The 14149-nt window shown below is 35.1% G+C and overlaps 1 protein-coding gene across 1 annotated transcript; it reads right to left on the bottom strand.

The window, feature by feature from the left end:
- Window positions 1-386: 386 nt before the first annotated feature.
- LOC148867638 (tlg2p-like protein a) lies at window positions 387-9799 on the bottom strand. The gene is made up of 8 exons (XM_088980480.1): window positions 9097-9799; window positions 2737-3010; window positions 2321-2410; window positions 2017-2097; window positions 1795-1872; window positions 1636-1701; window positions 1041-1121; window positions 387-953 (listed from the first exon to the last, which is right to left on the bottom strand). The coding sequence occupies exons 1-8, from the start codon at window positions 9294-9296 to the stop codon at window positions 846-848; spliced, it is 978 nt and encodes a 325-aa protein (XP_088836606.1). The 5' UTR covers window positions 9297-9799; the 3' UTR covers window positions 387-845.
- Between the last annotated feature and the right edge of the window lie 4350 nt (window positions 9800-14149).

Raw genomic sequence — 14149 nt, 5'->3', positions numbered from 1 at the left:
TGCAAATAAATTGGATCTGATCCATTTCGAATCTAAATTTCTAAAAGCCAAATTTAGATACTCTTGATCTGAATAAATCAAATCAAATCAGAAAGATTGATCCATTTAATTAACAAATCGAATTTATATTATCTCTAATTTGATCCACCACGATTCAATCCGATCCGTTTATACATACATACATACTTCAAATCGCAATTTTTAAGATCCGGTGGGTTCATATCGAATTGGGATCTCCCTAAAATTTTGTCAAAATCAACCCCTCACACCAAGCTCGATTCGATCCATTTGCAGCCCTGCGATCAAACAGATTTTAGAAAAACGGAGCCTTATCAGGTGCAACTTGCAAGGTAGAGCTGTTCTGTTCAAATGGTCGATGCACAGGATTTCAACGTGGAAGTGGAACGCACTCATTTTATTGCCTGAAAAGAATTGGCATGAAGGAATTGATACAAACGTAAAAGAATCTCTTGTTCCTCATATAGTGAGGCTAGGGCGACCTGCAAAACCCCCTGGGAAATTAAAAAATAAATAAACTGGAAACCCTATCCCTGGCCTGGCTTTCACAATCTAGCCAAATGGGGAGGGGGAGGGGGAGGGAGAACAAAATACAAGCTGCGCACACGTTCCCAGAGACGCCATCCCCTTCACGATTCTCTCGAGGAAGTTTGTTTTACCTACACTCTTTTAATGTTGTAATATCAAATCGGGACATCTACCAAATCTTCCCCATTTTCATAGTGTCCCCTACGAGCTACTTGCAACATTTGTACCTTTGTATGTCTAAAGCTGCAGGAGACGTTAGCTGACAGGAGGGCTCAATTCAGGACTGCCATATTCACCGATCACAAGAATATCTCTTTGATAATCAGGAGGACCGACATGATGAAGCACATTATAACAAGCACCGTCGCACACATCACCATCCCCCCTTTCCTCTGTGTTCTCTCTGCCTGCACATCCAGGGCTCAGAACATTGTAATACTGATCATAGCTGTAATATATGATAACTAGATGAACCAAGAAGGAATAAATAATACCTTCTGAAGTTGTTTATACCCCTCTTCAACTGTGGCTGCAACATTCTGAATGTTGTAATCTATCCGGTCAACAATCGTCCCCTGCTTGGACAAATGAATTTCATTAGCCACACTCAATAGACTCCAAAAAAAAAAAAGTATTGTAGACTCAACGATAAGAGTAAGGGTGTCAATGGACTGGTTTTGGATTGGATCCCGTTCAGCCCAAAATCAATTTGGATGGATTGGATAGACCAACAAGACATTGGATTGGACCAATCCGGTCCAAAATATTTATTAGATTGGATTGAACCTGGTCCGTCCGTAACAAATTTATATTGGATTGGGTTGGATTAAGCCAATATCTGGTCCATTGATATAAGATAAGAATATGTGTGTCAATGGACCAGGTTTGGGTTGAAACCAATCTAAATCAAAATGAATTTGAACAGATTGGATGGTCCAGACATTGAATTGGACCGGTCCAAATTGGTCCAAAACATTCATTGGATTGGAATGGACCTGGTCCATTTATAATGGACTCACATTGGACTGGATCGGATTGGACCAAACCCAGTCCAATTGACACCCCTAGATAAGATACAGAGCAGCTAACCTGGTCTATCACAAGGACTGAGAGATCTTTCATAATTTGAGCAAGCTCGTTCACTGATTCTACAACCTATGCATAAAATTTCAGTTGATTAGAAGAGGAGCACAACATTTCATGGACCAATAAGCAAAGGATAAAGGTAGTAAAGGTGTTTCCTTTTACCTGTGCAATCTCTCTCTCCCTTTCCACTGTGAATGCCTCATTTTTCTTTACCTTGGCCATTTGGTGCTCATTGAAACCCTGAACAGATAAAACATTCACTTCGATCTTAAAAAACTTTATTCTTTTCAGACAAATAGTCGTGATTCACAGTTTCACACTGCTACTTTGACAGCTAATGTTTTTTCACCAAGGAGATTATTGGATGGGAGAGTAACATAATACCATATCCATAAAGTCATCATCTTCCACTTTAGGTTTGAACTTATCATTCAAATTCATCTCCAAATCAACTCCATCTTGACCCTACAACAGAAAGTTAAGTGATTATTATTAATTAATACTTGAGATAAATAAATGCAACTGTCAGCTCACACTTGTACAAATTCCAGCTTGAAAGTTCAACAAGTCTGTAATGATTAGCACCACTGACCTGGGTTCATGACCCATCTTGAACTCCAAGCCACCACTTTCTTGCCTTTCAAAAAGAAAATTACCTCCTAACATAGAATAAGAAATCCAACCTCACCTCTTTTTGCTGCCGAAGACGCTTTAAATAAGCCGACTGTTTCTTCCGTAGCTCCATTGAAAGGCTCTGAAGGTCAGTTGCAAGAGAACGCTGTAGGAAAAACATTAACATGCGATAAGCATTCATCAGGAAAATGATAAACTCTTACAAATATACACAACTTTGAAGTTTCAACCAAAGGATGGCATCTCTTCTTCAATGGGATATGATATTCTATTTATCCACAAGAAATCCCAAATAATAGTCAATTTAAAAAACCAAACAAAGTAAAAGAAGAAAGAAAACACAGTAATAAAAAAAAGAAAAGAAAAGAATGAAACCTCTTGAAAGAATACATCCTTCTATGAACCACAGAAAAAATATAGTGACAGATCAAGAATTTTCCAAGAGAAAATACAACCACCATCCTGTATTACCTGTACGTTTTTTCTAACATTTGAATCCTTTGAAGGCCCACTTGCAGAAAGTTTCATCAATTTCTTCTCAGATCTCTTCAATAAATCTGTTATCTCTTGTGTAAGATCTTCAATCATGCGTTGATCTTCTTTTCCATCTCCAAAGGATGGCATTAAAGCCTTTGCATGAGCCTTGACCAACTCAGCCATTTTTGTTCTTGCACGTTGCATATTTTCTGTTATTTCTTCAGAAACATCCACCCAAGCTGGAGGTAGACCAACAGTAGCTGCAACCCTACAGTAGGTAAAGAAAGCATTTTTAGGGTTGTAAACTGATAAATATTGGCAAATGCATTCATGAAAAGAGCTAAACATCCAAGACAATTATGAAATATGAATTAACAAATCCTTCCTCTCTGTATGCTATGCATTTATAAATTTTTCCTGACACAGATAATAAGAATCTAACTCCAATTTTCACCAAATAAGGACAAGAAGAGAGCATCTCTTTTTGTAAAAATAAATAAATAAAAGGAACTAGAAAATTTAATTAAAGATAAAAAACATTAAGAAAATATTACAATGAAAAGGTGTTGACCAAACACCCAAGCATCAAATACTAGCTTTTACAGAATCATCCAGAAAGAAAAGATAAAACATCCACCATTAATTAAAAATAATTTAAAGAAGATATTGAAAATTCCGACCAAAAAGAGGATCAGGCCATAAAACATATCTTTAAATACATCAATCAAGAAAATCTATATCTTATTTCTCCAATCTATTTACCTACCATTGGCTCCAATATGACACCCAGTCCACATGGTAGTTCCTCCACCTGTACCTCAACCCAATCCCCAATTTTCAAGTCCCAAATCCCATCTTTCTACCCCATGTCAAAGCTTTGATTGCTGAACTGACAGTAACTTTTGACCTGTTCATTGCTGCATCAAGGATCCCAAAGACCAAGAACATTTCATCATAATATTGCCATTTGGAACAAAAACTGATATCAACAGCCTCCCCCCCCCCCCTTCCTCATCTCATCAATTCCCTCAGCTTCCTAGTCTTCTCTCTATTTTGGATTTACTGCAGACCTATAGGTGTGGGCTCAACTAAGGAGGTGGTTCTCACTTTGCTCACAAGGGCTAGAATAGCTTAGTAGTCTCAGCTTTCATCATTGGCAATGGAAGGAGCACGGCATACACATTTAGATGGTGCAACCGTGCAAGAAAACAAAATCAAGCAGGATCCATAGCATCTTGCTCATTACCTTAATGAAATAAGAGAAATATCGGCATCCATCTTTTAAATCAGGTGGAACTAAAGAGATGAAATTCATCTGGGATATGAGCTTGGTAAAGTGGGTGTAGAAGCATCTTCTTTCTATGTATGAGTTGTAGCTGAGTTCCTCTTCTTGGGGGTGCAACTTGGGCAGGCATATGTTGACCATTTGTTAATATTTGAATGGGCCTGGGCCCCTCTTTAAAATGGGTACCCGACTAGAACCCCCACCTCTTCTTGCATATAGACATCATTGTACATCAACTCATGCAGACACCTTTCTTTTCATATTAATTTGTATGTTACCTTTTCTCAAGAAATAATTAAATATACAAATAAAAAATATATATCAAAATACATAGGAGAATATTATGCCTAGAACCACTAGCTCATTCTCCATGTTATTGATCGATCTTGAAACACAAGAAAATGAGATATCTAAGAAGAACATTTTGAAGGCCAAATTTGCTTTAACCACACTGGCAGAAAGCACATGAATTATTTATTTATTCTTTATATATTTATCAAAAGTTATCTTTTTTACTGTTGTAAAAATTTCCTTTAGCATGGATGAAGCATTAACTTGTTCTCCTGTTAAACGATTAAAATTCTGGCTTAAAAATTTATTTAGATCCCAATGTTTTGAAAACCAGACTGGACATTGAATCACTAAGGCTGGCCATTCACATTTCAAATAGTTCAAACCATGATCTCAGTATAAAAAATATAAAAAACAAAAATAAATAGGAAATAATAAAAAATAATATGGAAAATACTAATTGATTTTGAAGTCTTTTATCATTCTTTTTTTTTTAACTTTTAAGTATAAAGTTGGTTGGAAGGTGCCAACTAGATCATCTGGTAAAGCCTCCGATGGGTTGTAAACTTGTAACAGGGACCTGGGATCAAATCTTGCCTTCATCCAGGTTATTTGGGTTTTTTGGGGGTTTGGGAACATGCTTACCCCCATTGTGTATAGCCTATTAAATTTGGAATAAGTATAAGATAGTATATAAAGCTAAAAAGCAAAACTTAAAAGGTCAGCCAGTTATTAGAACCAGTAACTGGTACATACAATTCGAACGACTAACTACTCGTTGGAACAGCTTTAACCAAAGTCCAAAGTTTGCATAGCAAAAGTGCAGTTCACTTTTTTGAACCAGAATAGACATGAGACTCCATCCATCGTTTTAATTTTTTTCCTTCACATTTTTTGACACATAACAGATTTTTTTTTTCCTTCACATATTTGAAATCCAAATGCTTCTTTTTTTTCTTTTTTTGTTTTTTGTTCTTAACCATTAACTGTCATATTTCCATCCAAATAAATCCAACCCCTAGCATATTTGGTAAACTTTTCCATCTTGGGTACTGTCTAAGAAATCCAGTTAGTGCATACACTTCGTTTAGATTGTCTGACATCACATCACACACTTCTCAATTAGAATTTAGAACCAACAATACAAGGAGGATACTCCAAGTATTATTTCCAACGAGGTCACCAATCCTGGAAGGAACCATATTTTCAAGCAAAAACATAGAATTTTAGCCCTATCTCACACCAGTGTCATCCCACTGAAAGATTGAGACCATAAAAAGAACCATCTTGCTCAATACCACTCTCTCAAGAAATCATTATAGTGAGAATCTTTAACTTTTTCATAGGTAGGACCAAATCGTTGCAGGTCATCTCAATGCAGGACAGGATTAGTTAAGCTGATCTGAAAATTCTACAAATCATAGTATGCAGAATTATATTTTAAGGTTCAGGAACCAATTCATTTTATGTAAGAAAACCTTAAGGAAACTCCCTTTTATTAATTAAAACTTGGTTAAGAAAGTCAAAGAAGACCAGAGAATAGTTACTAAAATTCTGATACAAATCTACTAATGTCAACAGCTGCTTAAATGGAAAGCTACTGCATATGTGAATTTAGAAAGAAAGCCAAAAAAACCAATTTCTAAAACTAGGGATGCAGCCTTTACATCTTTAAATAACTGAAAGAAAGCTACTGCATATGTGAATTTAGAAAGAAAGCCAAAAAAACCGATTTCAAAAACTAGGGATGCAGCCTTTATATCTTTAAATAACTGAAAGAAAGCTACTGCATATGTGAATTTAAACTCCAGATTCTAACTATCAGAGAGAAGAACTAGAACTCAGCTACTAGAACGTAGGGAATTTAATAGCAACTAAATATGAAAGATGTGAGAGCTTTGCTTCTCTACTTGGTCCAGAGTCAAAGTTTCACCCTTTCCTTTTTCTTGTTTCTTTTTTATTTTTGGAGATAAATAATCAAAAGTGAAATAATTTTTAAGTGATCATTTCTACATAGAATGGGATTTAAGTTAAACCTCATATACAAAAAATACATTGACTCAACCATGACTCATGTTTGCATTCCCCAAAATTCTTTCAAATAGAGTCCCAACCAACCCCCCCTCCCCTCCCCCACTCCCAACCACCTGAAAAAAAAAAGAGTGAAGAGAAGAAGTTGCTCCACTTTACCAATCAAAGAAATCCATGAATGACTCTTGTTGACAAAAGTGGCAAGTTCCATAAAATAGAATCCATATTTATGTACCCTTTTACCGGCCATGTCATAACAACTGAAGCAACTCTTCTCAGGACTGCCTAATTCTGCCAATGGTTTAACAAAGTGAATTCGTGCCCTCAGTTGAGTATTCACAATATATGAGATAAATGGTTGATATGGAGAACACACATTTCTCATACGCTTCCCTCTAGGTATTAAATGATCAATCATTGATTACTTGTCAAGTATCAGGGTCCAATGTGAACTCCACTAGTGTAAGCTTGTCTTACACTACCCAACCTCAAAACTAGATACAGGATGGGTTGTATCAGGTTGACAACTGCACTAAAACTTTGCCAAACTCTCATGAACCTTGGTTTGATAAAATTTTCTTTTTTTTATTATCCTTTGTAAAACTTTTTATATTAATAAAATTTTCATTTTTATGAGTCTACAAAAAAAATAATTCATAACAAGGGAGAGATTGAGGAGGATGTCGTCCACAAAATTAGAGCAGGATAAGCAAAATAAAGGGGATGTATCTGGAGTTTTATGTGATAAGTGAATACCACTTAGATTAAAAGGAAAATTCTATAAAACAATTGTAAACAAACTATGTTGTATGGAGCAAAGCATTGGGAAGTAAAGAAATATGTCCTAAAAAAATGATAGTGGTAAAAATGCATATGCTGAGATGGACGAGTGGAAAAACTAGAAAAGGATAGGACCAAAAATGAAGTCATTTGAAGAAGCCTAGGAATAGCTCCAGTAGGTGATAAGATGAGACAAAGTAGACTAAGATGGTTTGGTCACGTGCATAGAAGACCGCCAACAACACCCATAAAAATAAGTGGTTTGTTACAGATTGAAGGGGCTAGAAGGGCTAGGGGTAAACCAAAGATGGCATGGGTAGAATTAGCAAGAAATGATTTAAGCACCAATAAATTAACAATGGATGTGACATTAAACATAAAAAAATGGTGAAATGGATTCATGTAGACAACCCCATATAGATGGGATGAGGCTTGGATCATGATGATGACCATTGTCCACACACACACACAAAAGAACACATGTACATTGTAAATCTATCTCTCCCTTCAAGAATGGTATAGATATTCCCACTTGGGTCTTTACTCTTTAGTTCACTTACTAAGTATAACTCAAAGGATAAAGAAGGAACACAACTACAAAAGAGGATTCTCAGTCTAATCAATACAGTGACAAAAAAAAGAAATTCAAAATGGAAAGTGAATGACATGTGTAATAAAGAGAAGACAAATAAAAGACTACAAGGGAGAATGAAAGAAGATACCCATTGAAGTATCTCAATCATCCCTATTTGATTCATATAATTGTTTGCCATTGTTTTCTAGCCTTAAACGTGCAATTAGACTTCTTCTAGCGTTTCCTTCAAGGTTTATTAACAAACTCCATGTCTTTAGAATTTTTTTTGACTTTTTAGATTTCCAAATATCTTAGCAAAGTTAGCGAATTATCCCCGAAATTTCCCATCTCTACATGGCAAAATGTCCATCAATATTGAAATTGTGAACCATGGATGGAATAGAATCATGAGGTTTTCAGTTCATATTGCATGATATAACCGTTTTTTGAAGAAAACATACAATCCAAAGCCAAATTGTTGAATCATATCATAAATCATGAAACACAAATCACACTACTTGACCTTATTTAATAGATCAAAATATTGTGGCTAAAAAACTTAACTTTCCTCTTTTATGTTGCTCGAAGAAGGGGCTTTTGTATCAAGACTCTAATATGATATTTTTGTTGGAAATAAACAATATATTGGCCTTTGAACCCTACTTTGATATGTTGAAAATAATTAGGTTTTTCACAACTAAAATGAAAGAAAAACTTCACATTTTGATTGGTCTTCAATTTTGTATTGCCCAAGTTTCTTAAAGAAGGTGTTTTTTTTTTTTTTTTTTGAGAAAAAGTTATCAGTTTTTCATTCTGCTTTGTGGTTTTCTTTTTCTTTTTCAATTTGCATTTGCATAACTACGTAGATACTTTCAAGATTTATTTTGATTTTGAACTTCTATTTTAAAATGACAATGACACCTAATGGATGATAACTTGACATAGCTTCCATTTAATTTTCCCATAAACATCTATCATTTCAAGTTTATAAAATGAAAAGTAAGAACTATTGCCTCCTGTAATGGTGTAACGAAAATCAGTACAGTAAATTAATAGATAATTTGAAGTATTTTGAGAGGGACTCCGATGCCTTCCATAAAACCAAAGGATCTGCTGATCCTACAGCAACCACTCCCTTACATTAAGTTATCAAATAAAGAAGCTTTACCTAAAAAATGGCATTCCAAGAGCTCAAACAATACCGCCATCATAACGAACATATAAACAGCAGTAGCCATACTAGGATCCAATAGCAGAAATCAAGGGAGAAGAACAAAGACCAAATGGCATTACAATCGCGGAATTTTCAAAATAATGTCACAGAAACTAGAGGGAAATAATGCGAAATTAGGGTTCCTAAATCAATATAAGCAAGAGGCAGAGCAGGCCGTACCTAGAACTTCCCGGATCCTCAGTACTGAGTGGAACATAAGACCGATTAGAATGCAGAATAGAATTGTTGGGCAATTCGATCGCCATACCAACGGAGGAACCAGAAGAAGAATGAGAGGAAGAAGAGATCGTTGGAACACGAACATTCTTCAAAGCATCTCTATGCTTTCTGAACAGGGGAGTCCGATTTCTCGTCGCCATAGCGAATCCGATAATTTTAACGGATAGAAATCCAAACCACTCTCTTATAGATCTGAGAATGGGAACTGTGAATTCGGTTGTCTCATATTCAACGGAGTGAGAGAAGCAAAGAGTGGAAAAAGAAGAAAACGAAAGGCAGAGGACTTAAAATTTAAATAAGAAAGAACGTCGATAGATACAGGAAATTTAGGTTTGGGGGAAGGGTGATTGATTGATTGGTGAGGAACCAGGACGAGATCTGACGTTGGGAATTCCGGGAAACGCAAATGCTTCCTTGCATAAATACATACATTCTCGTGCAGGGTACAGCCACCTCTCCTTTGAACCTTCTTCCGACAGCTTAATCAACCTCTGGAGTCTGGACAACCTTCTCTCCTTGTTGCCAGCCAACCAAGGATTAAAATGCGCCGATGGGGGGGTTAAAACGCTTAAACTACACACTGTCTAACTCAACGAAACGCTTAACATTAATAATACAGCATGTTTGTTGTCATATATTGCTTCTGACCAACGCTTCCCAATGCAAAAGTTTAATTTTTATTTTTCTTTCTTTTGGTAAGTGCCAGTTATTGAGACTTGAGAGAGCCCGGTCCAGCCGCGCTGGATGGTTGTTGTGTAGGACTAGGAAATATTTATCCATTAATAATGATGCTTGATTCAGTCAGTGCATGTTCCGTTCAACATTTTTATAGCCTTGAATTCGGAATATCTTGCCTTGAAATAAAATACATAAGTACGGAGATGTTAAAGATGTTTGAACTGTATTCGAACGTATTTTGCACTGATTGAAGCCTATCTTCTTAATACTGCGCCACGTCATCCACAAAGTGACATAATTTGGGGTGATGCATCGGTTGCATTTGGGAGTTGCGATCTCCTACCAACGAAATACGTTCCAAGTAACCCCTATCAATTTCATGAAAATGAGATGTGCGGTGATATAAAATGTTAGTAGGGATTGGCACGTGTTATGTTGGTAGGAGATCCGGACTCTGTATTTGGGGCTTTCTATATACATCAGGAATTAATGGTGTATTCACTTATAATTGATTATATAACCATTTTTAAATAGCTATGTTTGTAGCAGATCTACGGTGTGGAGTGATTTGTGGAGCATGTGGATAATAACTGACGTGAGGAGAGTGGATTGACTCAACTTGATAGCTGCTGTGGTTTGAGCTGTGTGAGTGTGAAGTAGTCATACTTTTCCAATTCCCACTTGTAAATTCTAACCCATAATAAATTCGAGGCCCGAAAACGATAAGATTTTAAAAGGTTGTGTGAGCCTATGTAATTTCAATAAGATTTTAAAAGGCTAAAGGTGAAGGTGAGACAATTGGTTGCCAAACAGGTGAGGTGAGACAATTGGTTGCCAAACAGGTGAGCCATAAGCCCTGGGGTACAATTGGTTGCCAAACAGGTGAGCCATAAGCCCTGGGGTAAATCTTAAAGTATAAATATAATGTTTCAATTTTTATGTATATAAATACAATGTATGTATGTAGGCAAACGATTTATTTCATTTTTTATCTAATTTACACATTTTCTTTTGATTACATATATATTCTTTTTAATACAAGCCTTATGTTATTTTAATTCTATTTTCTATTTTTATAACTTTGTTTATATAAGTTAGATAATTAATATATAAATACATACTAAAATTATTTGTATTGTTTTATACATTAAGGGTACAATTTATTTATTTTATTGAAATATTTATATTTATATTCATTTTTTGTCTTAAAATTAATCATATGTTTATGGTAATAATTTATCTAAATAAAATTATCCATATATTTAATTTTCATATTTCATAGTTTATTCATATATATTTTAGATTGTATTGAAAAAAAAATCTAAAATATAAGATAGGAAACACAACAGGGTCATATATATACATACATACATGTAACTTTCTCTATGGCCACTTTTCGGGCCAAGTGGGAGATTGTTAGAAAAATTACCCATTGGGTAGGACCTGGATTGTGGCACATCATGGTGGCCACGTTCCAGATTGAATTGGTCCAAATCCAATCACCCTAATTAGAGCTCATTTATGAGGGTATTGGACTTAAACAATTTCTTAATAAAATAGCTCCATTAGTTAAGGGATTTAAGAGATTAAAATTTGAATTTTAAATTTCCCATTTACAATTTTGGAAACCATGGGACTGATTGATTGATAGAAATTATAGGAATTGAATTCACTTTAATTAGGCAAGATCTTTGATAGGAAGATTGCCTAAGAGAATGACTAGAGAAAGGATCCATCTCCTCCCCTAGGCATGTGATCCCTCTTAGCTTTTCTCCTTCAAGCTTCACTCTCATTCAGCTCTCCTATGAAAGAGAAAAAGAGTGCTCCCTATCAACACTGAACTAGAGTTAGCACACAAGAGAGATCGAATAGAATTCTAAGGGGATATTACAGTTCTCGCAAGCCACCGACTGTAATCGGTGTGTAGCTGCTGAGTAGCTTGACTGTATCAATCCGGAGCAAGGAATCAAAGACTGACGGGGTTCGATTCAAGGAAGAAGAAAGAGGATTCGATCAAAACAACTATTAGTACGGGAGATCCTTGCGCAGAGGTTATGGCGATGGAGGTAAAATTTTATTATATACTGTTCATTTATTTCGGTTGAACAGATTTTGGTCGACTTTTAGACCCACGAGAGGAGAGAAAGGATTGCATTGGTTGAAAAAAGAATTCCAAACCATTATCAGTGTGGATCTTTTTAATATGAGAATGAAATTGTGTTTGAACATAAGCGAAGAAGTTTTGAATTAATGAACAAGTTTCAGATTTGAAATGCATGAAGAACACTCATGTACATCAAAGGCGAAGTGGTAGAGATGGAACTAGAGGGAAATGGTAAACGTGTTTGCTTGGCAAGTGGAGAGATGTGACAGTTTTCATCCGTGTTTGCTTGGCAAGTGGACCTTATATATATAAGGGTCTGTTTGGTTTGCAGGAATAGGATTCTGGAATGGAATCGGAATGGACTATTCCAATTCTAACTGTTTGGTTGGGCAGAATCAGAATTCCATTCTCATTCCTGTTGGAATGACATTCTTCCATTTGAGGGAATGATTATTTCTTGCCTCTCTCTTAGGAATAAAATCCTATTTCTATTCCTGTTTGAACCAAATAGATTATGAGAATGAATCATTTTAATTCCGATTCCAAAGAATTTTGATTTTAATTCTGATTCCGATTCCAACTATAAACCAAACGACCCTTAAATTTATTCATAGAAAATGTGTGGGATGACCGAGCTGACGATGCCATATTTCAAGAGGAGGTTTGTAGAAGAAAAGGGACTGGTTATGCAGTATGTCAACATTGAAGTAGTAAAGCCCACCAAGCTGTCTACCTATTCCAATTGGCGAATGGTCCTCTACAACACAGTGATCATAATAAAAAGTGACGGAACAATCGTATCTGTTAGTTAGTTGACTGACAAATAAAAGATTGAATTTAAAAGGAAGTATAATTAAGCAAGACATCCGAAAGGGTGATCTGATCATTAAGGCGAGAAGAGCCCAGTATGTGTGATTTCGGCACTGGTTTGAAAAATCAAAGGATCGATTCAATTTCCGGTTAATTTATAAAAAAACCGATAGTTAGTAAAACCAATCGGTATATATATTTATATGTATATTTTATATATATTTTTAATATATGTCATATATTTTCTATGTATTATATATAAATATATACTTATATTGTATTTAAAAATGATCTATTTATAAATATTATATATATTATATATTTTTAAAATATTTATAATATATTATATCATATATTATTTATATATAATATTATACATATATTTATATAATATATATTATAAATATAAAAAACTGAAAAATTGAAAAATTTAATCAGTCAAAAAACCGAAACTGACGGACTGGTTAACTGGTGACACTGATTCAGTTTCGGATTGACGAAATGGAAAAACCGATACCATCAGTTCGGTTTACAAAAAAGGGTCATGATTCAGTTAACCGAATTATGAACACCCTTAGTGGAAATAAAGGATAAGGCAAGATACAAAAGGATAGATTACTAGTTTTTTTTTTTTTTCTGGTTTATAGTATTATACACAACAACGGGGAGCCCATACCCATTGCCCCCCCACCCCCCTCCAAAAGTAGAATCTTGGTGCTAGCAGTCTCTAAAACCCTATTGCTGGTTAGCTGATTGGCATTTTCAATGTATATGGTTTTGTTTTTTCTAAAATAAAAAATATCCACCACAACAACATCATCAAGAACAAATAGGAACAAACAAAGAAACAACCAGGGCACCCATTCAACAGGTCACATTATGGTAATTTTTTTTTATAAAACTGAAGCCATGGTTCAATTATAATTATAACCAAACTTGCAATGACTCAGTAGTTGAGCCTCCAAAAAATGGATGTGGATGATCAAACCCACTGCCTTCGCGTGCACCCTCTCTTTCCCTACCTCTAAATTACCCTTTATGTGTATTATGTAATACTCCCCCACCCCCACCCCACAAAGAAAGAAAGAAAAAAAACAGAAATGATAAAAAATTACAATTTGGTCATAGGGAACGGTTAGCCAGTTAGGGGCAACTTTGATAATCATATTTGTCCATGTGTTAATGTCCTCTCTTCATCCTTCCTTAGTCATTTTTTTTTTTTATATTTTACTTTTTTTATGCATTTTTAGTACAATTTCTACCATCTCATGTCTAAATTACATCTCTCGCTTTGATAGAAATATATAAGAATATATAATTGTTTAATATTTAACTTTTTAATAACCAATTCAAGAGAACTCCACCAAAGTTGGTCGATTTTCTAGTATTTCTGATAGACTT

The sequence above is a fragment of the Nelumbo lutea genome, chromosome 3 (assembly GCF_056320005.1).
Source record: "Nelumbo lutea isolate HS-2025 chromosome 3, American lotus-T2T, whole genome shotgun sequence".
Classification (NCBI taxonomy): Eukaryota; Viridiplantae; Streptophyta; class Magnoliopsida; order Proteales; family Nelumbonaceae; genus Nelumbo; species Nelumbo lutea.
This window is presented reverse-complemented; position numbering and strand designations above follow the sequence as displayed.